The sequence below is a fragment of the Tenebrio molitor genome, chromosome 2 (genome assembly GCF_963966145.1).
Source record: "Tenebrio molitor chromosome 2, icTenMoli1.1, whole genome shotgun sequence".
Lineage (NCBI taxonomy): Eukaryota > Metazoa > Arthropoda > Insecta > Coleoptera > Tenebrionidae > Tenebrio > Tenebrio molitor.
Window position 1 is genome coordinate 15,297,535 of NC_091047.1, and position 21,235 is coordinate 15,318,769.

The 21,235-nt window shown below is 35.3% G+C and overlaps 4 protein-coding genes and 1 long non-coding RNA gene across 5 annotated transcripts; 3 read left to right on the forward strand and 2 right to left on the reverse strand.

Annotated features, from left to right (window-relative positions):
• Positions 1-467: 467 nt before the first annotated feature.
• On the reverse strand, positions 468-3,094 carry Nup44A (nuclear pore complex protein Nup44A). Its single transcript, XM_069037564.1, has 6 exons — positions 2,739-3,094; positions 2,529-2,685; positions 2,212-2,473; positions 1,131-1,364; positions 922-1,079; positions 468-837 (listed from the first exon to the last, which is right to left on the reverse strand). Exons 1-6 carry the CDS (start codon positions 2,847-2,849, stop codon positions 656-658), a joined length of 1,104 nt encoding a protein of 367 aa, XP_068893665.1. The 5' UTR covers positions 2,850-3,094; the 3' UTR covers positions 468-655.
• A 2,622-nt stretch (positions 3,095-5,716) lies between these two features.
• On the forward strand, positions 5,717-7,707 carry LOC138123051 (uncharacterized). The gene is made up of 2 exons (XR_011156691.1): positions 5,717-6,228; positions 6,298-7,707. It is a non-coding gene; the product is annotated as an uncharacterized lncRNA (long non-coding RNA).
• Positions 7,708-9,244: 1,537 nt separating this feature from the next.
• Positions 9,245-11,997, forward strand: LOC138123048 (leukotriene A-4 hydrolase). The gene is made up of 9 exons (XM_069037563.1): positions 9,245-9,402; positions 9,477-9,679; positions 9,783-9,898; positions 9,947-10,086; positions 10,143-10,254; positions 10,311-10,379; positions 10,494-11,063; positions 11,116-11,260; positions 11,312-11,997. The coding sequence occupies exons 2-9, from the start codon at positions 9,628-9,630 to the stop codon at positions 11,941-11,943; spliced, it is 1,836 nt and encodes a 611-aa protein (XP_068893664.1). The 5' UTR covers positions 9,245-9,402; positions 9,477-9,627; the 3' UTR covers positions 11,944-11,997.
• On the reverse strand, positions 11,868-12,981 carry mRpL13 (mitochondrial ribosomal protein L13). The gene is made up of 4 exons (XM_069037566.1): positions 12,816-12,981; positions 12,639-12,762; positions 12,321-12,475; positions 11,868-12,274 (listed from the first exon to the last, which is right to left on the reverse strand). The coding sequence occupies exons 1-4, from the start codon at positions 12,837-12,839 to the stop codon at positions 12,041-12,043; spliced, it is 537 nt and encodes a 178-aa protein (XP_068893667.1). The 5' UTR covers positions 12,840-12,981; the 3' UTR covers positions 11,868-12,040.
• A 4,736-nt stretch (positions 12,982-17,717) lies between these two features.
• On the forward strand, positions 17,718-20,947 carry nito (RNA-binding protein spenito). The gene is made up of 2 exons (XM_069040383.1): positions 17,718-17,876; positions 17,960-20,947. Exon 2 carries the CDS (start codon positions 18,017-18,019, stop codon positions 20,192-20,194), a length of 2,178 nt encoding a protein of 725 aa, XP_068896484.1. The 5' UTR covers positions 17,718-17,876; positions 17,960-18,016; the 3' UTR covers positions 20,195-20,947.
• Positions 20,948-21,235: the final 288 nt, after the last annotated feature.

Sequence of the window (21,235 nt, forward strand, 5' to 3'; positions counted from 1 at the left end):
ATAGCTGCATTTGCGATGACAATAAATAAGTCTCAAAAACAAACATTCGAAAAAATTGCAATTTTATTCAGGCAGTCAGTTTCCAATTGTACGTCGCAGCAACCTGCCCAGTATAGCAATAAAAAACCTAAGGAATTGTCAAAAAACGCGTTATTGTTTTAAAATATGGCATAACTAAACTATACCTCATTTTTCCTATCGTTCGTATTTTTCAAATAACTCGAAAATTTGTCCATAATGACGTATTTGCAAACGCTCGCAGCTGACGTAATAGAACAAAATTCAAAAAAAATTATATGCGATAATTATAGAGGTATACTCTTGGATAACAAAAATCTCAGTAACGTTCAAACTTAAAAATTTAATGAAAACGGTCTGGGCGACCTCTAGTTGAATTTATTCCATAAGTAATTTCCACACTGTATGTTAATAACCACACCACTGGGGAATCACATAAAAATTACAAATAAAAAATGAATGTTTATTAAATTTTAAAATACATACTTCTGAAAATGAAATTTTTCTGTTATAGAACACACTTTCACTTTGTCTTAATAGAACAAAAACTGAGGATTTTGACATTCACGTAAAATTCTGACAAAAAATTGTACATGGGATGTAGAAAATGTCAATTAGTCATTAAAGTCAAAAGTGACTAGTGCCAGGGTACATCTCGTGGTTGTGTAATTGTACCGAGTTTGATGTATCTAGCAGTTTGTGACGTAGTAACTGATGGTCCCACTGTCGAGGTCACTGACGCACGATGACCATCATTTGGTACTTGCGAACCATCACCTCTCAACACAGCTACTGGTTTCCATGAATTTATATAATTCACTGTAATTTATAGAAGTATATGTAAATTTACATGAAAGTATATAAAAAATATATAAATAGTATTCTACAAATATTACTGCTTACTTTTAAACATTCTAACACAACCATCATCCCCACTTGAAGCCAAAATTGTTCCTGTAACATTCCAACAAACCCTCCAAACAGTTGAGTCATGATCATCAAACTGAGCAACAGTCTGCGCATCTAATTTTGTAATAACATTTTGTAAGTTGGGATTGTCACTAAAAGCAGAAATTTGACACTGCACATTAAGAAATAAAAAACAAACTTACTATACATGAGTTAAATTAACAATCTTTACGTCTTTGGTGGCAACAGCTAAAACATGAAAACTTCGCCCCAAATTTGGAGAAAAGGAAATGTCATGTACTGGATCTGTGATATTTGTAATAGCATCAATTTTTGTCCACCTTCGACTGCTTTCACTATAAACATAGATGAAAACCTTAACACCATTTGCTGGATTAGGATCGTCACTTCCTACAGCAAGCATCAATGGATGCATTCTAAAACAAAAAATTAATTGATGAACAAAAATAAACATGAGGAGATGTAAAAAGTAGCACTATATGGTTTGACTGGTTAAGCTAATGGTTAAAAAGCTAAAGCAGCTAAAAAACTGGTCAAAGAAATTAACTAAAATCACCTCAACCAAATTAACTATTAACCATGTGAAACCCTTTAACTGGTTACACCAATCAACCAAGTTGACCACTTTAACTACCATCAACTTGCATACTGGAATTAATATTTCACAATTTTGCGACACAGCAGCTGGAGATCCTCTACAGTGGCAGCTCCAACACATTCCAAATTTTATTAGTTTGGGAACAAGACAAAACTATTCTCATTACTTTTAATAATTAAAATAAATAAAACAAGAATCAGATTTTAGCAACCCCCACATTTTTCTGAGTTGTGTGGTAAGTACTTCACCTTAACATTATTAGAAACACTTTAGCTAAAGAAAATCTGTTAGGAACTCATCTTCTGTCCTTAAGAGCATCAACCAGAGAAGACATTAAATGTCATCCCTAAAGCTGATACACACAATATTTAGTGCTTAATAAAATACTAACCCTCAATTTCATAATCAGCCGAAAGTTACTTTAACATTAAAGTTTACCATTTACCATAGAAACATATTGTTCAAACAATCCATTAAAGTCACGTTAAGATAAAGTAGACTTTAAGTTTATTTATGAAACTAGCCCTAATTGTAATAAGTAATAACATTTCCAATAAGAAATGATCTAAGACAGTTTTTTATTTTTCATGCCTGATTTTGATTTTTATTTCTATTAGTAAAAAATTCTTTTACTATGATGTTTTGATTGATTTATAAAATCTTACTTTGACAAGCTAGGGTTCCAACTTAGACAACTGCATGGTAGTTTACACTGAACTTCATATTGCAAAGTCCACTGACTGAGATTCATTACATCTGGTGCTTCATAAATCCTAATAATACCTTCTGCTGAACAAGTTGCTAACTGTAACCCTTGAGTTCTTGGGCCAAATTTCACATCAGTAACTGATGTTCGTGAATCTACCAAATTTGTTCTTCTCACCCAATGTCTTGTGCCTCTCTCTCCTGGCCCAGGAGTTTCCCCTACTGAAAAGTTCATTTATGTCGTAAATAAATCAAATAAAATAAAATTTATAAATACCAATTTCTTCCCAGACTGCTGCTGTTCTATCAAAAGAACAGGTAGCCAAAACCTGGCCAAATTCTGGATGAGCCCAAGTAACTTTCCACACTGATCCACTATGGGCTTTCCAGCTTGATGTTAAGGTCCACTTTCCTTCAATATTTTGATCCCAAACCTGTATTTTATTTAAAAATAAACTCAAGAAGTGACAAAAGAAATTTTCATAACCTTCACGTACTGATCACTGGAACAAGTGGCCATTCTTTGGCCGTAGAAATCATAAGCCACATCATGAATTAAGTCTTTATGTTCAGCATTTATTTCTTGAGCTTCGAACATTTTTTTACACAAACCTGTATCAATGATATTCCCAAACGGTTAACGTTAGCATTCACAACTACACAACTACGAGTACTACAAGTTCTACGACTATAAAACTAACACCAAACGCCGAGAAAACATAACAGGAACATAACCTTCGCGATTCACACTTCTATCTTATTCTACTAACATTCAGATCATTCCGATATTCATTAGCAGATTCCTAAATAGCAGATTATCAGATTCTACTCTACAATCTAGGAATCAACAATACCAACCGACAGTTACATTTATTGCCAACCCCAACATTTATACCAGTAAGTATAACATTACATTGTTTCATAAAAAAATATAAAAATTAATATTTTCAATTAAACAGATATTCTGCTGGAATCTTTTTGCGCACAATACTATCGCGCGTTCAAATGAAATCCTGGGCTGAGTAGGCGCTGGAAAAATTAAACCTTTTAGAACAGTGTAAAGTTTGAATTTCCCGCCGTTTGACACGAATGACATTTGTTTAGGTTTAAATCTGGACATCCGGGACATAATTGAATCATAGATAATTGAAAATTGAACATATTTGTTTTCAGCACGGCCTCCTAGATTCATAAGAGACTCGTCTCTTATCCGGCCTGTCGCATTCGATAAATGTCTGTTTTTGAAAATTCCCCATAGACAACACAGTAAACCTATAGAACGCAAACTCCTATGCATTTTATCGGTTTTTTTGGAAACGCACCCACCACAAGCCGTCAGGGGACGCTGCCATCTAATAAAAATAAAAATCGCGGCAACTTATGCCAAAATTGAAAAAAAAATATATATTTTGACATATTAAGTCATAAATAATAAATCTACTGTTCCGAGAATTTGCAGAGTGCAAAGGTATTTAAACCATGTGGAACTCGCCATAGATTTTCAAATCCAATTAAATATCCTGGGCATTTTATGGAATGGATTAAAAACACGGGTAACAAGCAGTTATCAACTTTGTAGCTTATTAAAGTGTAGGTATAACAGCTACACTGTGTGTGGACTTCATTTTACCAGCAAATACTTCGGCACGAACAATAGATTGCTGAATGTGGCCGTACCCTCGACTCAATACAACTTCCCTCCTTTTCCAGTCCAGACTTACTTCCAGTAATAGTAAAAAAATACTGATAATTATATTTTAACTGAAAACTATTTTTTATAGAATTTTCATCCGATCTACTGATCTACGATATTTCTACTGAAGACCCTATAAGTAAATTGTGTAAATCCTGTTTTATGTAGTAATGAAGATATAAATTCTTGTGAAAGTTTCAAAAAGAAAATAAGAACAGCTGAGCATAATCAAAATTATAAAAAGCCAGAATGTTAATCCAAAATTCGGGCTGCAATGTACCGAAAACGTTACATGCAAAATTCGATGTCAAAATAAAGAGCAAAATTTTGAAGGTGAGGAAGCCATAAATCTCTGTTTGTCGCAATTGAGGAAAAGAAACACCAGATCAAAATTTATAAAAATGCAATGGAAATGTATCGAAAAAAATTGAAAATAAAGCTTCAAAATAAATGTAGTCTTTTAATTTCATAAATAAATTATTTTGAAAATTAAAATAAATAAAAAAGCCAGGATATCCAGCTGGCTGTGTCTTATTTTGCACCTACCACAAGCCAGTAGATGGCGTCGGGACACAAAAAGCTATGGGAGTTTGCGTTCTATAGGTTTACTGTGTTGTCTATGAAATTCCCCGTATAGTATGTCCATCTAGCGACTTTAATGTGATCCATATATTAGTATATGCAACTAAAAATACGTATGAATAATGACATTTTATATAATAAATTGTCAATTTGAAAAACTAAGTGCAGTTGAAACTTTAAAAAATGCCACAAACAAAGAAAAAATGTTGTATTAGTTCACGACATAAAGTTAACACTTCTTATCATAATCTACCCAATGATATCACTTTAAATGCGGCATGGAAGACACTCGAAGACAGAACTGAGAGATCATATCATGAGTGCCGCAGAATATGCAAGTAGTAAAATTTTACCAAGATTCCAAAATTTAAGGACCAATGTAAATATTTCAGTCACCTTGCAAGATAGTTCTCTGGAAAAACTAGAAAAATTGTCTTCTTTTAGTTATTTGCCAAGTACCTACCAATTTTCAAATTGAGACGGCGGCAACAGCTTTTTTATGTGGCTACTTAATTATGAAAATAACGAAGGCAATCCATGGATGTGATTATTGCTTGTCACATTTACAAGATTCAAATTCGAAAAAGAAAATCCCGTTACTGGAATTAATTTATTACTAAGATAGAGGAAAGCTAAGTTACCCCAAAGATCAATTTGTGGGTCTAGTATATTTGGGAATGAGAAATTGGAATTTTAGCTTCTTCACTTGCATCTTGCAATGGGTTTTGGGTAGGTTAAACATTATAGATAATAATGAAGATTTACGACTATGAGCAGTTCATTCCAGGAGGGACAAACAATCTGCATTTTGCCGATATTCGGCATCCCTTTTTAGTAACTAGCAATATTATAATCTTTACAATCTACCCTAAACCCATTGCAAGTGAAGAAACTTAAATTCCAATTTCTCGTTCGCAAACTATACAATTTACAATAATTTCAATAATAGTAGAAATTCTACCAAACATTTCAAAGGAAAATATAAATTTTGTTTTGAAGAATATCTTGGCCTCATATCTTTCGGGAAATCCACTAATTCATTGTCCTGTTCATGGTAAAATGTGAGTGAGACATTTATTTTAAAATTAGAACTTCCTGTCATTGTAAATTTTTGTAACTTGCACTCACAGACGAATAACAAAAAATAATAAAAAAGAAATTTGTTGAAATTAAATCTACCGTTCATAAAAAATGTTTTTGATTTGAGATTTTGAAAAAGTGTCAGATGTATGTGTGCGTTAAAACTGTTGAAAAATGTTGAAAACACCTCTATAAAACAATAATTTCCTGCAAGGCAGGCAACCAGTACAACACATAAGCCCCGTATTGTGGCGCACCCTATAAAACAAAAATAATGCTTAGAACTACGAATGCGGCAGGCCGGATAAGAGACGAGTCTCTTATGAATCTAGGAGGCCGTGGTTTTCAGCAAAGGGTGCCCTTAGACACATATTTGCTTCGAGAATAGGAATCGTTACGTTATTCTATAAGCGAATTTTTGCGAGCTTACCATAGGTAAGGGTAAGGTTTTATGTGGTAACTCCCCCACTCCGCTATTTTTTTGGTAACCCAAATCGCAAAAACGTAATGGTAAGTTTAGATTGGTAAGACATGTCATTTCCGTGCTTTGCTTTTGACAAATTGTAAACATAACCTGATTAATCCGTACTCGTTTGCAGAATCAATGGATAATCTTGAATTGGTAATGATTTGTAATAATTTATTTTTTGGTAATACAGTTTTAATAATCCATCTTCTCCACGAAATGTAGAAAATAAAAATTATGTATGCAGTTAAATTAAGAGAACATCACTACAAGATTCCAATAGAGGCAATTCCGTTTAATAAATTTAATGCATGTTGGTACGATAGTGTAACCGGAACATCTTCGCCTCGATAATTGAGGGCTACTTCCACGATTTCACCATCATCACTCATTATAAAACTAAAAAGTGGTCAATACGTCTTTTTTTTTTTCATAATAACAACCCATACAACCTCACTTATTAGTACGTCCTTTCGAATCTTACCAAGCAGAACCACACTCCAAGCGTAGTAAGATGTGGTATCATTAATGATGCAAAATGATGACGTCACAGACGCTTCCCCTTACCTCATTTCGCCAAAACGTTCAAGTAACATGTATACTCCGTACGGTGATAGATTGCACGTTTTTAAATTCTAGTTCCAAAACATAAAGCAGTGAAAAATACTAAACTCTCCATCTCAATTGTTTCACGTTATGTAGAAAACCATTGTATCCCTGCAGATTAATTCCCGCCAAACCGGTTTCTGTGTCTGTCTTCTGTCAAAAAACCTGCAATCTACCAGAGTGCGGAGTATACCAATGTTACCAACTTACCTGGTAAGGTCGCAAAAAATCGCTTTATTTCTAATGTAAAACATTGCAAAGAAAGAAAAAGAAAAGAAGAAAGATTTTTTTGACTGGTTAGCTGTCAACATGCTCCAATTAATTACCGCTTTAAATTTTAAAAAGCACAACAATTGACGGTTTCCAACGCCTCCCTAGCCCAGAATTTCATTTGAACGCGCGATATTTGATATGCGGATCTCTGATATGCAGATCTCCGTATGCAGTGAGTGTCAGCGTATAGATTCATTATTCGTTTGAAATTACTTTAAAACTATACTTATATGGATAATATTCAATGCAAACTTTGATTTTCAGGTCCCTTTGTGCCTTTATTTGGTTCAAAAATATTGAAAAAATGCTGTTGCAAATGACAAGTGGTTTTTGCAATTTGAGTCGACTTTACTATTTTAAACTATCAGTTAGAATAGTGTCAAATTTCTATGACAATAATCAAAGGCAAAATAACAATAAAGCTTGAACTAAAATTAGTATATTATATACCGGGACATTTTTGTTAACATTGAACATAGCCCATACTTATTCGCTATGTTCAGTTTTACTTTTAAAAAACACAGGTCAATGCATGTATGTAATCAACGTCGTCTGCGCTGATCGTAATAGCAAGTCGTGCCAATCGCTCAAAACTCTGCGTCCGGAAAAAAGTCAAAATATCGGTAGATGTCACCACCTCGCGCGTTATGGGAAACTGTAATAGTATTACAGAAATTACAGAAGGAAAAATTTATTCAAATTGTCAAAATTTAAATGTCTAGCTGTTTCTAGCGAATACAAATTGATATCACAAAATGATTTGCATTATTGTCATTGAAGTTCTTATTGTATTTGTTATTTTGACAATCAATGACAATTGATACTTATTCGAGTTTCAAACCCTTTTTATGTCTAGCTGTTTCTCGCGAACACAAATTAATATTACAAAATGATTTGCACCGATTATGATTGAAGTTCTTATTGTATTTATTGTTATTTTGATAATTAATGACGAATTAATGGTTGACATTTATTCTAGTTGTAAACCTTCCGTAGTTATTACAGTTTCCATTCATTCGCGATCCAACTGATCCAAGTGCCTCTGGTGGCCATTTCACATCGAATGGCACGACTTGTTATTATCGGCGCGGACGACGGTAATCAGAATCACGTAACCAAGGCAACGAAAATAAGTACTTGACACTTTAACAAAATGGTCAAGTTGTTTGAAGAAGAAATACACATAATGCAGTTATTCTATGCCAATCAGAGCATTAGAAATGTGCGTGACATTTCCAATGCAACACACGACAGACCAATTCCATCAATCGGAACAATTTTTAACATTATTTCAGAATCTCAGGTGTTCGGTATAGTTGGTTGCATAGCAACTCACATCACAATGCATTAATCTGTGTTTTTTAAAATTGAACATAGGGAATAAGTGTGGACTATGTTCAGAACTTTGGTTCAGAGTTAAAAAAAATGTCCCGGTATATTAGTATATTATATACCACTCTAGCTTGAACTACATCGAATTTTTCAAAACTGACAGAAATTTGATGTTCCACTTTTTATGCTCCCAATCCCAATAGTACACCAACAAATAAGAGGCAATAAAACAATAGTCGTAATGCTTATCAGTTGCAAGAGCAAAATTAATTTTTTACTATGTTTTATCCTACCATTGTCGCGGACACTACTATTTTTATACAAGTTTATTCAGTACCTATTGACTTGATGAATGTTGTTCGTGAACATAGTAAAGTGGATAGATATCACTACTATCACTATCAGCTATTTTACCAGTATACCCTCTACCATCGAATATTTTCAAGAATCATATTCTGGAAGCTGGAAGTCCTCAAAGCGAAGTCAACAGTAATCTGCCCAGTCAGTATTACATACGAATCATTTCTTCATTTTTCATTTCGTGGACATTAAAGAAACTGGATTATACTGATGTCACTCAAATCCAGATCCAGATTGTTAGAAAATGTACCGAACCGTTGAATCACGAAGAATATCCACTACACCGTCCAAATCAAATGCAGATACAGGGATTACAGGTACAGGGAGGATTGGATAGAAACGTTGAATGACGAAATATCTCATTCAGCGGTAGAATTTTACTTAAATTAGGTATGATAACTTTTGAAGAATGGTGTTAAGTGGTGATATAAATAGGTATAGGTACTCATGGTATACCTGCTGATCACAATTGTACCTACCAATGAAAAGGTTATGAAATAAACACTGAATGTTTAAAAAAACATTGAATTGTTTGTACTTTGTACCAGTATGAACTTAAGTAGGGATTTCCTTGCGAAAAGATATTTGCAAATTAATAGTGCCATTGACATTTAACAGACTGCAAACCAGTTTCTGAGGTTTCTAACTGAATCAAATCAAAGAATTGGTAATATTACTGATTATGATGAGAAGATTTAAAATATTTTGTACAACGTATTATTATTATTGCGGTAAAACATTTTAGCCGCCGAAAACAATGTAGGTACTTTACTTTATCACTATTATCAGTATATCGTTAGACAAACATACCTGACACGTTAATGAATTTGTAGATAGAAATCGCAAAACTTACACCTACCAGATATTACTTATTATCTCGGCGGTTGTTGGGTGCATATGTGTATACGTAACTTCGTGCAAAATCTTGTATCCAAGTTGATTTTTTCATTTTAATAGTACCGGAATATACGTATTGGGTAAAACATGGTTCTGCAAAGTTTGAGTCCAAAAGATCCTAGTTCCTATTCAAAGCCAGGTAATAATATTTAGTACAATTATTATTTATTATAAAAAAACCGGTCAACTTTACGTGATTCTTTGTTTGATGGTCTATTATGATAGGTTATGTCTATTTGCAGAGGAAGTAGCAGTGACAAATATTGCTCTTAATTTAACAGTTGACTTTGATAGAAAGGTTCTACATGGGCATGTTGAGCTGGATGTAAAAATAAATAATAAAAATGCTACAGAAGTTGTATGTATCCACTTCTACATGTTAACAAAATATAATCTTCATATTTAGATTTTAGATGCCAAGCACTTAAATATATCAAAAATTTTAGACAATGAAACTAAAAAAGATCTCCAATATCATGTATCTGAAAATATTGAAGAATTTGGATCAAAGCTATCGATTGAATTACCCAATCGAAAAGTTGATAAGTAATATAAAGTTACAACTTGTTTATGTGATTTTAATTGATTAATGCTACTTGTAGCTTTACATTGTCAATTTTTTATGAAACTGGTTCAAGCGCCAGTGGTATACAATGGTTAACACCCAATCAAACTGCAGGAAAAGTGCATCCTTACTTATTCAGTCAATTTCAGGTAAAGATAAATATTCCCACCTTTGTCATTATAAGTGTTATCATTTTCAATTTTAGGCTATTCATGCTAGGTCTGTTATTCCATGTCAAGATACTCCTGCAGTGAAAACAAAGTATACTGCAACTGTAAGTAAATATTTGAATGAGATATAAGTATCCGGTTGATCACATTTTAAGTAGATAATTCAACAGATAAGAGCTAATTATTTCTCATATCACTTAATATGTGTTATCTTATAGATCTGTACCCCCTCTGAGCTCACTGTTTTGATGTCAGCTATTCCAAAATTCACAGAAGTTGTAGGCCATCAGAAATATTCACATTTCATTCAAGATGTTCCTATTCCATCATATTTGATTGCTATTGCTGTTGGTGCTCTAAATTCAAGAAAAATTGGACCAAGATCACATGTGTGGGCTGAAAAGGAGATCATTGAAGAATGTGCTTATGAGTTTGCTGATACTGAACGTCAACTTATAACAGCAGAGGAAATTTGTGGTCCCTATGTGTGGGGAATATATGATTTACTTGTCTTGCCCCCAAGTTTTGCATATGGAGGCATGGAAAATCCATGCCTAACATTTGTAACACCAACATTACTAGCTGGTGATCGCTCTTTGGCTAATGTTGTGGCTCATGAAATAGCACACAGTTGGACAGGAAATTTAATAACCAATCGCAATTTTGAACATTTCTGGTTAAATGAAGGGTTCACAGTTTTTGTTGAGCGTAAAATTAAGGGCAGATTATCATCACCCCTTCACCAGGATTTTGATGCTTATGGAAGGCTCAATGAATTAAATGAGACTGTAAAGCTAATGAGCAACTTCAAATGTATCTCTTTTCATCACCTTTTTATAGGTAAAACTGTTTGGAGAGGACAATCCACTTACAAGATTGGTTCACGACTTAAAAGGTGTACATCCAGATGACGCTTTTTCTGTGGTTCCTTATGAAAAGGGTCAAACATTTTTACGTCACCTTGAAGAAGTTGTTGGAGGCCCTGGTAACATCTTGTAGACTCCCAAAGATTTCTTAACTTCTAAGTTATTTTTAGACCAATTTGAGCCATTTCTGAGAAAATATTTTGATACATTCAAGTTTAAATCAATTGACAGTGATGACTTTAAATCATTTTTTGAGGAACACTTTGCTGACAATGCAGCTATAAAATCAGTTGACTGGAATGCATGGCTGTATTGTCCAGGAATGCCTCCTAAAATTCCCAAATATAATATTTCTCTTGCAGAAAACTGTACTAAGATAATGAACCAATTCTGTTGTTGGGATGAAAAGGTCACTTGTCCAATTGAAAACACTCATGTTAAAAATCTTACAGCTGACGAGATCATTTATTTTCTTCAACAAATTTTAGAGCAGAAGCCTCTAACAGCCAACAAATTAGAACATCTTGATAAGTTGTTTCAATTCAGCAAAGTTAGGAATGCTGAAATAAAATTTAGATGGCTAAGAATTGGACTAAAAGCCCACTGGAAAAACAGTGTAGAACCCACTCTAAAGTGGATAAATGAAGTTGGAAGGATGAAGTATGTGCGCCCTCTTTACAGAGATTTGTATGCTTGGGAAGATGTGAGACAGAAGGCCATCGAAAATTTCCAAATTAATAAGAAATATATGATGCATGTAGTTTCATATACAGTTTCTAAAGATTTACATTTAACAGCTTAAAAATGTTTTTAACAATTGATACTTTCAATATATTCTAATAAAACATTTTCTGGATTTCCTTTTATTATTATTTCTAAATATTATGAGATACAACTAATTATCGTAAAATGTAATCCTGTGGATAATCAATGAGTTTAGGGAATTTCTTCCTTTCATCTTCTGAAATATGATCTAGTCTTTTTGGTACTGGGCGAATTTGTCTGATTTGGTTTGAAACATTTTTCATTAACTCAGGTGATACATTTTCATCTGGAAAAATGTGTAACCGTTCCATTGTATAACGCCTTTGCAAGTTACCATCCATACTGTTATACACAGCTTTTTTTATGATCTATAAAAAGATATAAGTACTTAAAAAATTATAAATTACATTTTACCATTGTAGGATCTTTATTATGTAATTCCCATGCTAAGGTCCAACTTGCACCCCCAGGATAGCCAGTGTGATGAAAGTAAACTCTTTTTTTCCATTCTTCCTCTGGCAAAGCTATATCAGCACTATTAATAACAATTACATGATCACCACAATCATCTGTAAAATAAATGAATAATGAATAAGTGAAAGAAAAAGAGGGAAACCAAATAAAAAGTGGACACAAGAACTTGATGCATATTTGCTGTTTGCAGTTCAATTTGAAAATCTACTAGTACATGAGATAACAGTCAAATATATACTTTTAACTTTATATATTTACTTAAAGGGTGGTAGATAGGCTTGTGCATTCCCATTAAATATTTCTTCAGTAATTGAGCTGAATGAAATGGATTCTGCCAAGCGATATCATACACATGCCAAATTCTTGCAAATGTTGCCCATTGCTAAAACAAAGAAATTATAATATCTCATTTTGTTAGTGTCTTTCAAACGTTACTTGAACTCTTTTTAATGCAGACATATTAGTATATTAGATACAAATAATAAATAAAGTATACTTATTTAAGGTTAGGTTTATAAAAGAAATATTTTTTGCATGAGGTTAATCACGTGATACCGTGATAGGGCCTGACCTGACGCCTGGGGCGCTGTTGGCGGTATTTGAAAACAATGTACAAATGTACGTAACGCATGCGCCAACTTAATACCGTGCGATCAACAATCAATTACATACTTAAGAGCACAGAACCTTAAGAGTACAATGTATATACATGCTACATGTAGATAGGTACTTATCAAACCCGCCCAGGCCACAGTGTCCGATTCTTCGTATCTTTTCTCACTCAGCTAATAAACGTCAAATAACTGTCACTATTAATCAAATTTTAACGCAAAAATGGTTTTTACTTCAGAAGTTCAGAACATGAAAGGCCAGTTCACACATATTTGTCAGTTAAATGTCAGTCGTGGCCAAGATTCCGTGTCCGGAATAGTACATGTTACGGAACTATAAATCGGCCTTTAATCTTACGTTTTTACACGTGTGGTGCGTTCACAGTCGATTCTTCAAAGCCTACTTTGAGGTGAAATTTAAAAAAACACGTGATACATCTGCCGTCGCGCGTTTATGCAGATTGCAGCTTAGATTGCAGACAAAAAGCGAATGAAAAACGTTTATGTCAAAATTTACTAAACTACATAGCTAACCATGTTTTATGTTTTTTAAATAAAAAAACAAATACATGAATCCAAGCCGATCCAAGTTAACTTTGCAAATGTATTGTGGGTTGCATTTTCAATTCCGTGGGTCTCATTATTATCGCTCCTGAAATACCCTGCATATACTGCATAGGGTGTCCCAGAACTGGCTCCCCAGAGAAAAAAGGGAGCCTTAGGGCGAATATATTAACGTGTATTTTGAAGAAAAAAAGTCCTATCTCAAATGATAACGGAGAAAAGACATTCTGAAGTTGACCAATCAGAGTTCAGCACCATTAAGGTGGAATAATCGCAATTTTGCGTTGCCTAGGTTTCCTTTTTATCCGTAAACCTCTATAATTCTGTCCATTAGATTTGGTCCACTACATTTATTAGAATGATTGTTTACGTCAGTTTGACATTTGTTATACAATTTCGCTGCGATATTTAATTCAAGTGTATCATTTAACATGTATTCTTCCTCTAAGTACGTAGATATGATTCTTACTTTTGCGCGATGTGGGAACAATGCACGTGAAGCAGTAAGGTTGTACCGTGAACAATTTCCACAAAGACAAAGTCATCCGGATCATAAAACAATCCTGAAATTAATCGCTCGGGGTCGAGAAACGGGTCAAATGCAGCCAGTTCGAAGAAGAAGTTGGGGGTGCTCCAAGAAATGTAAGGACTGTCGAACACGAGGAAGCCGTATTGAATGTCTTTGAGGAAGACGGCACCCGGAGTATTCGAACAGTTTCTCGTGAAATGGGTTTATCCAAGAGTTCGGTGCAGAGAGTTCTAGCTGATAATAGGAGGCATCCGTACCACTATACACGAGTACAACATCTTCTGCCAGAGGATTATCCAATTAGGCGAGAGTTTTATCTATGGTTAATAAACCAAAACGATGCTCCACACTTCTTGTCACGGATACTGTTTTCTGATGAGTCGCTATTTTGCCGGTAAGGTTGTTCCAATTATCACAACCTTCATATCTGGGCAGAGGAAAATCCAAGAGAATTATTTCCCAGAGGTTTTCCACCTAGGTTTTCTGTTAATTTGTGGACTGGGCTATTGGGCGATCGTTTGGCAAGTATAAGCGTGGTGGATCCTTCCATTTGTTAAAATTCCGAATCCCCGGCTCTAGATTGGACCGTTTGAATTCCCCGCAAGATTAACGGGGGCAAGATATGCTCAGTTCATTGGCACAGAGCTACCTGATTTACTTGAAATTGTACCTCTTGCTTATCGCATAAATGACTGGTTCCAACATTTTAGCAGAAACGTTCGGGAAATTTTGGATAACCAATATCCACAGCGCTGGATCGGTCGAGGAGGACCGCATCATTGGCCTGCCAGGTCTCCAGATCTGAATCGGCGGCCCATAAATTCAGAGGCTGATCTGAGAGTTCGAATTCAGGAGGCTTTGTTTCAGTTACTGAAGAAATGATAACTAACGCTACTACAAGAAGTTTGTTACGTAGAGCACAATTGTACATACAAATTAATGGTGGTCATTTTGAACATCTGCTTTAACATTGTTACCTATTTAAATAAATGGTTCTTTTTAGAATCGCCATTTTTATTGTTTTATTTTGAATTTTGCAATTGTCAAGTCTTGATGTTGATGACAGATAAACGTCAACGAATTTTTATATCGGAAAACGTCAAAATTCCAGTTGCCCAAACATTTTATTGATTTGTGCGATATCAGAGATTTTTTGTTGTTGTTTAGCAACCGATCGGATTTTTTAGTAATACCTGAGGACGAGCTTCCGGGATTGGTGAAATTAAAAACTTTATAACTCGGTAATTTGAGCTAGCAGAAAATTTATTTTATTCAATTTATAGTCTCTTTTGTTGTCGGCACATGCCTGTTTTCTCTGGGGAGCCAGTTCTGGGACACTCTGTATACAATATAATACAATATTTTATGCACATTGTTATTGTTAAAAGAACCACATTTGTTTTTTTTTTATTAGCCAAATGAATTTTTTTAACAAAAGAAAGAATAACTTACACGGCTATACTCTACCGGGACATTTTTTTAACTCTGAACATAGTCCATATTTATTCCCTATGTTCAATTTTAGATTTGGTGGACTGGGAATTCGCCGCATTTCCGATATTTGCCTCCCTGCTTTCCTATGTTCAGTTTATGGTGTTAAAAAGCTTGTTTCTCAATTACTAAATTCAAAGGATAATGAGCTTATTATTCACCATTATGATGAAGCTTTAGCAGTCTGGGATGTAGAAAATGAGAACGAAAGACCAACAATTCCACAATTTCAGAAGAATTGGGATAATATCAATATCAAAAGAATAATTGACAATGACTTAATCTTTAATTCATCTAGGGACTTGGCTCGTTTTAAGGCTTTGCAATGCAGAGAATCAGGATCTTGGTTACATGCAATACCTTCTCCTAATATTGGTACTCTTTTAGATAACACTTCCTTCCAAGTTTGTATTGGTTTAAGATTGGGTTGTAATCTTTGTACACCTCATATTTGCAAATGCAATGCGAAAGTTGATGAAATTGGTATTCACGGTCTAAGTTGTTCCAAAAGCAGTGGTAGATTTTCAAGACACACTGAAATTAATTCTATTATCAACCGGTCTTTGACTTCTATTCATGTTAATTCAACTTTAGAACCAAACGGACTATCTCGTGATGACGGAAAACGCCCTGATGGGATGACTTTAGTACCGTGGATTAAAGGTCAACCTTTGGTTTGGGACGTTACTGTCGTAGATACACTTGCAGACAGTTACGTATTGAAAACATCTGAAGTCTCAGGTTTTGCCGCTGAAATGGCTTGCAAACGCAAACATAACAAATATAGTTCAATTATTTCGTCAAACTACATATTTAAAGGTTTAGCCTTTGAAACCTTAGGCCCTTGGTGCAAAGAAACAATAGATTTCATTAATGTCATCGGAGACCGACTTATCGCGGAATCAGGGGATTCAAAATCTAAGAAATTCCTTTTTGAGAGGATTTCCCTTGCCATTCAACGTGGAAACGCTGCAAGCATTCGGGGCACTTTTCCAGATTCCGTATTATTATCGGAAATTTTCGCATTGTAAATTAAAAATGTTATTTTATGTTAAAGTTTTCTTACTTTTCAAGGGCAATAAAGTATTTTAAAAAACACAGATCAAATGCATTATGAGTTGCTATGCAACCAACTATACCGAACACCAGATATTTTGAAATAATGTTAAAAATTGTTCCGATTGATTGAATTGGTCTATCATGTGTTGCATTGGAAATGTCAGGCACATTTCTAATGCTCTGATTGGCATAGAATAACTGCATTATGTGTATTTCTTCTTCAAACAACTTGACCATTTTGTTAAACTATCAAGTACCTATGTACTTATTTTCGTTAGCTTGGTTACGTGATTACATACATGCATTGACCTGTGTTTTTTAAAACTGAACATAGGGAGTAAGTATGGGCTATGTTCAATGTTGAAAAAATATCCCGGTATACACTATACAGTACCTAACGAAAAACAGCTAAAAACAAGCAAAAAAAAACAGTGAAAATCTTTATAAAATAAATTTCTGGAAATCGTCCGATAACTTAACGGCCGGTTAAATCAAGCGTTGCTATAGAAACGCTAGAACGTGACCAATCACATTACATGATTTTTGTATTTATCGGAGATTTAACTAACTGGCCAAATAAAATGTTTCCAGAAACCGGACCTTATTCAATTTTTTCATTATCACAGATTTGATATTTGATACTGTCGCCATTTACTTTTTATGAAAAATAGAATAACACCATAAAAGCAATATAACATAAACACATGCCAAGAAGAGGATACAATAGCAATCCGAAGTGTTTTTTTTCGCTTGGAGGGTGCTTAGTTTTCTAGAGCATGTTGCATTTCTAACAGGAACATAATAGTCTCCACTGACATCAGATAAATAAGTATTATAATTTTTTAAAGGAATTTGTTCTCAAACAATGAAGGTTCTGTGGTTCTACTTAATTTTTTTCAGGTGCCTCTAAAATGTTGCCTGTAGAATTCCGTTTTTCATTATTTTAGATCTTCCTCATAATAAAATTGTGCTGTTTAAAAATTGGAGAAATTAGCATGCCTTGGTTGGCACAGAAAAAATCAATAACAATTCGCTAAAGTGCAAAAATTCGAAAAGTACAACTCGGTATTTGCGCCTGCGCATTTAGAACGCTAAGCAAGTTTTTAATTCGTCGAGATATCCTACATCCTGCTATGCTATGCCGCTTCCATTTTGTGATATGGTTGATGCCAGTTCGAATTGAACATTTACGTCATTAAACTGTAAACGGTGATATTTTGCAGTGCTGTGTAGTTCTTAAAAGTATGTTTGTTTGTCTGTATCTCTGAATATGTATAGTTTAGTGTATAATGTTTCGTTATTAAGTGTTTATCTTGTGTTTTTAGGCGAAGGAGTGCCGTGTCATCCATTGTGTTGTCCGTTAATTGGTGCGTGTGGTGCGTATGATCACCTCCGGAAGGGACAAAATTACAGTAAGAATACACAATATGAAAAGAAGTAGTGACAGAGACACTCCTCCACGTAGTAAGAGGTCCCGTTCTAGTATGGGTCGTTACGACGATAGTTCTGACGAACGCATAACTCCAGAACGAATACGTCGTCGTGGAAGTCGAGCTCGGTCCCCTAGCCCTAGGGCGCGGTACGTGTCTCCCCATCGCGACGAGTATTTACGACCCCCAGAACGGTCGTACCCCTACAAAGTTCTTTGTGTCAGTGCTTTACACCCTAAAGCCAGTGACGAAGTTATCAAAGACACCCTCTACCGAGAATACAAAAAGTACGGCGATTTAAGCATTAGATTGTCTCACGACTTAGACGAGCGAGTTGCGTACGTTTGTTTTCGTAATCCCGAAGACGCCCGCGATGCCAAACATGGAAAACCTCGCATAATTATCTATGACAAAGTTGCACTTGTGGAGGCTGTTTACGAAGTACCACGTTCGAGTGAAATTTACCGTAGCCGCCCCCGATCTATAACCCCCGAGTATGACAGACACTACTATGCCAGATCACCTGAAAGACTTCGAGCGGTTGACCGATATGATAGAGCTTACGGACCTCCTCCAGGTGTGCCAGTCCACCGCGAGTACCGACGTGAAGCTCTTCCGACCCCGCATCACGAATATTTAGCTCGCCCCCCAATTCATCATGGTCCACCTCACATCCCTCCAACCCACGGTTATGGACCACCAAGGCATTCAGTACCTAGACCACCGTTTGAAAAAGCCGAAAACAAGAAAGACAAGTTTCCTAATTATCTGCATCACATTCAACCAGAGGATGACCCACTGGCAACTCGAACTTTGTTCGCAGGAAATTTAGAAATAAATATAACTGAAGAAGAATTGAGGCGTATATTTGGACGGTACGGTGTAGTTGAGGATATTGATATTAAGAGACCACCACCAGGAACTGGAAATGCATTCGCTTTTGTTCGTTTTCACACTTTAGACATGGCACATCGCGCCAAAGTTGAACTATCAGGGCAATACATAGGAAAGTTCCAGTGCAAAATTGGCTATGGAAAAGCCACACCAACTACCCGTATTTGGGTGGGAGGCCTAGGTCCTTGGACTTCGGTTCCTCAACTGGAGAGAGAATTTGATAGATTTGGTGCTATTAAAAAAATCGACTATGTAAAAGGGGACAATCAGGCTTATATTTTATATGACAGTATTGATGCAGCTCAAGCTGCAGTCAAAGAAATGAGAGGTGCACCGTTGGGAGGTCCGGATCGTCGATTGAGAACAGATTTTGCTGATGTTACCCCAGGAGTTAGTTATCGTCCGAAACCTACATATCCCGGTCACGACGATGCCGTTGATTACAGAAGGATCGATTATGAATACGATTACGATGCTGATTACGCCCGTGGCTACAGGGGAAGAGCTCCCTACCCGGAGCGCAGAGCTGGCAGCCGAGGACCTTATCGATACCCGGAAGGGGCAGAAGATGAATGGGGTAGATCGCGGGGTCCAGAATACGAACGGAGGCGATCAGGTTCGCGCGGAGCGGATAGATCAAGGTCGCGTTCACCAAGACGGTCCCCCGATTCCGATTCCGATAATGGTTCGCGAAGGGCCGGTTTGTTAGCTTCCAGTAGAACTCTACCGGAAGTTGCCAGGAAATGTACGACAGTTTGGCAAGGAGCGTTAATACTTAAGAATTCATTATTTCCCGCCAAGTTTCATTTAATCGATGGTGATACTGATATTGTGGATGGTTTAATGAAAGATGAGGACGGTAAACATCAGTTGAGGATTACACAGAGACTTCGGTTAGATCAACCAAAACTGGAAGATGTGCAAAGGAGGATTTCGGGGGCTAGCTCTCACGCTATATTTTTGGGACTTGCAGGGTCAACGGCCTCCGTGACGAATGATGATAGTACGGTCCAGACGAGACCTCTGAGGAATCTGGTTTCCTATTTGAAACAAAAAGAAGCCGCTGGAGTTATTTCCTTGCTCAATAAGGAAACTGAGGCGACTGGTGTGCTCTATTCTTTCCCACCTTGTCCGTTTTCCACTGAACTCCTCAAACGCACATGTCCCAATCTTTCAGAAGAAGCCATTAAAGAAGATCATTTAATCATTGTCGTGGTACGTGGTGGTACTGCTTAGTTATTTTTTCCCCAAATATTTGACACAAATAATTTTACCATAAATGGCAGTATAGTCATTATGTCAATTTACTTTTAACTTTATTTCTTCAATAACTCTTGGTAATGACTATACTTTTTTACAACTTGATCATTCATACACATTCTTTATTATTTTCACATTTATTTTATAAAGTAGAATTCATATATTTTTTTTTGCCCACTCCCCAGGTTCACAGATTAGTGTAAAGTTATCTTAACATTTATAAACAGTTTGTTGTACATTTCAGGAAATTGGTGATCAACGATGTTAAAAGTTGTTCAGTTGATATGTGTTGATGCTTTGACTGTATGTCATTTAAGTGCTTATTGATTTGTTTTGTGAAGAAAACACTAAAAATATTTGTAACTATGATTTAGTGACAAAGTGAAAAATTTTAGTTTAAGTGGTTGCAGTTCTTTCTCATAAAATGTATGTCATTTATTTTAGTGCAAAATTCTGTAAGGATTTATCTGTTATGTGAAAGGACTGTAGTTTATGACATTAACAAATGAAAATTAACTACAGTGTTGTAGTGTTCTGTGCAAGTAGTTACTCTTTATAAAGATTGTTTAATAATAAAAAAGTTGATAATTGTGATGTAGTGTTAAGAAACTTTTTCAGTGATTTGTTTACATAACATCATGGTCTTCTATATTATTTTACTTTGATAAATACAAGTTGTCAGGTCATAAATGTTCAATAGTGTTGTGCAAATAGATAAGTTCTTTCAGACTTCTGTGTTGTTCTTCAAAAAAAAAATTCCTTGTGCCAGTGTTCGTGCAGCAGAAACTATGTACGCTTCAAAAGTCAGACGCCACTTTCAGGCAGGTTCGTGAGTTTAAAAGTAATCGTGTGTAGTTCATTCGAGATGTTTTGGTGAAATTTCGGATTTTTCATGGCTGTGAATGATTAAAATTGGTATTTAGTAAATTTATTAGGATAAATTGACGTTAGTGCTATGATTTCAGTCACAAGTGGTTCAGTGATCCAAATTTAGTTTTTTCGAGATTTTGTGAATGA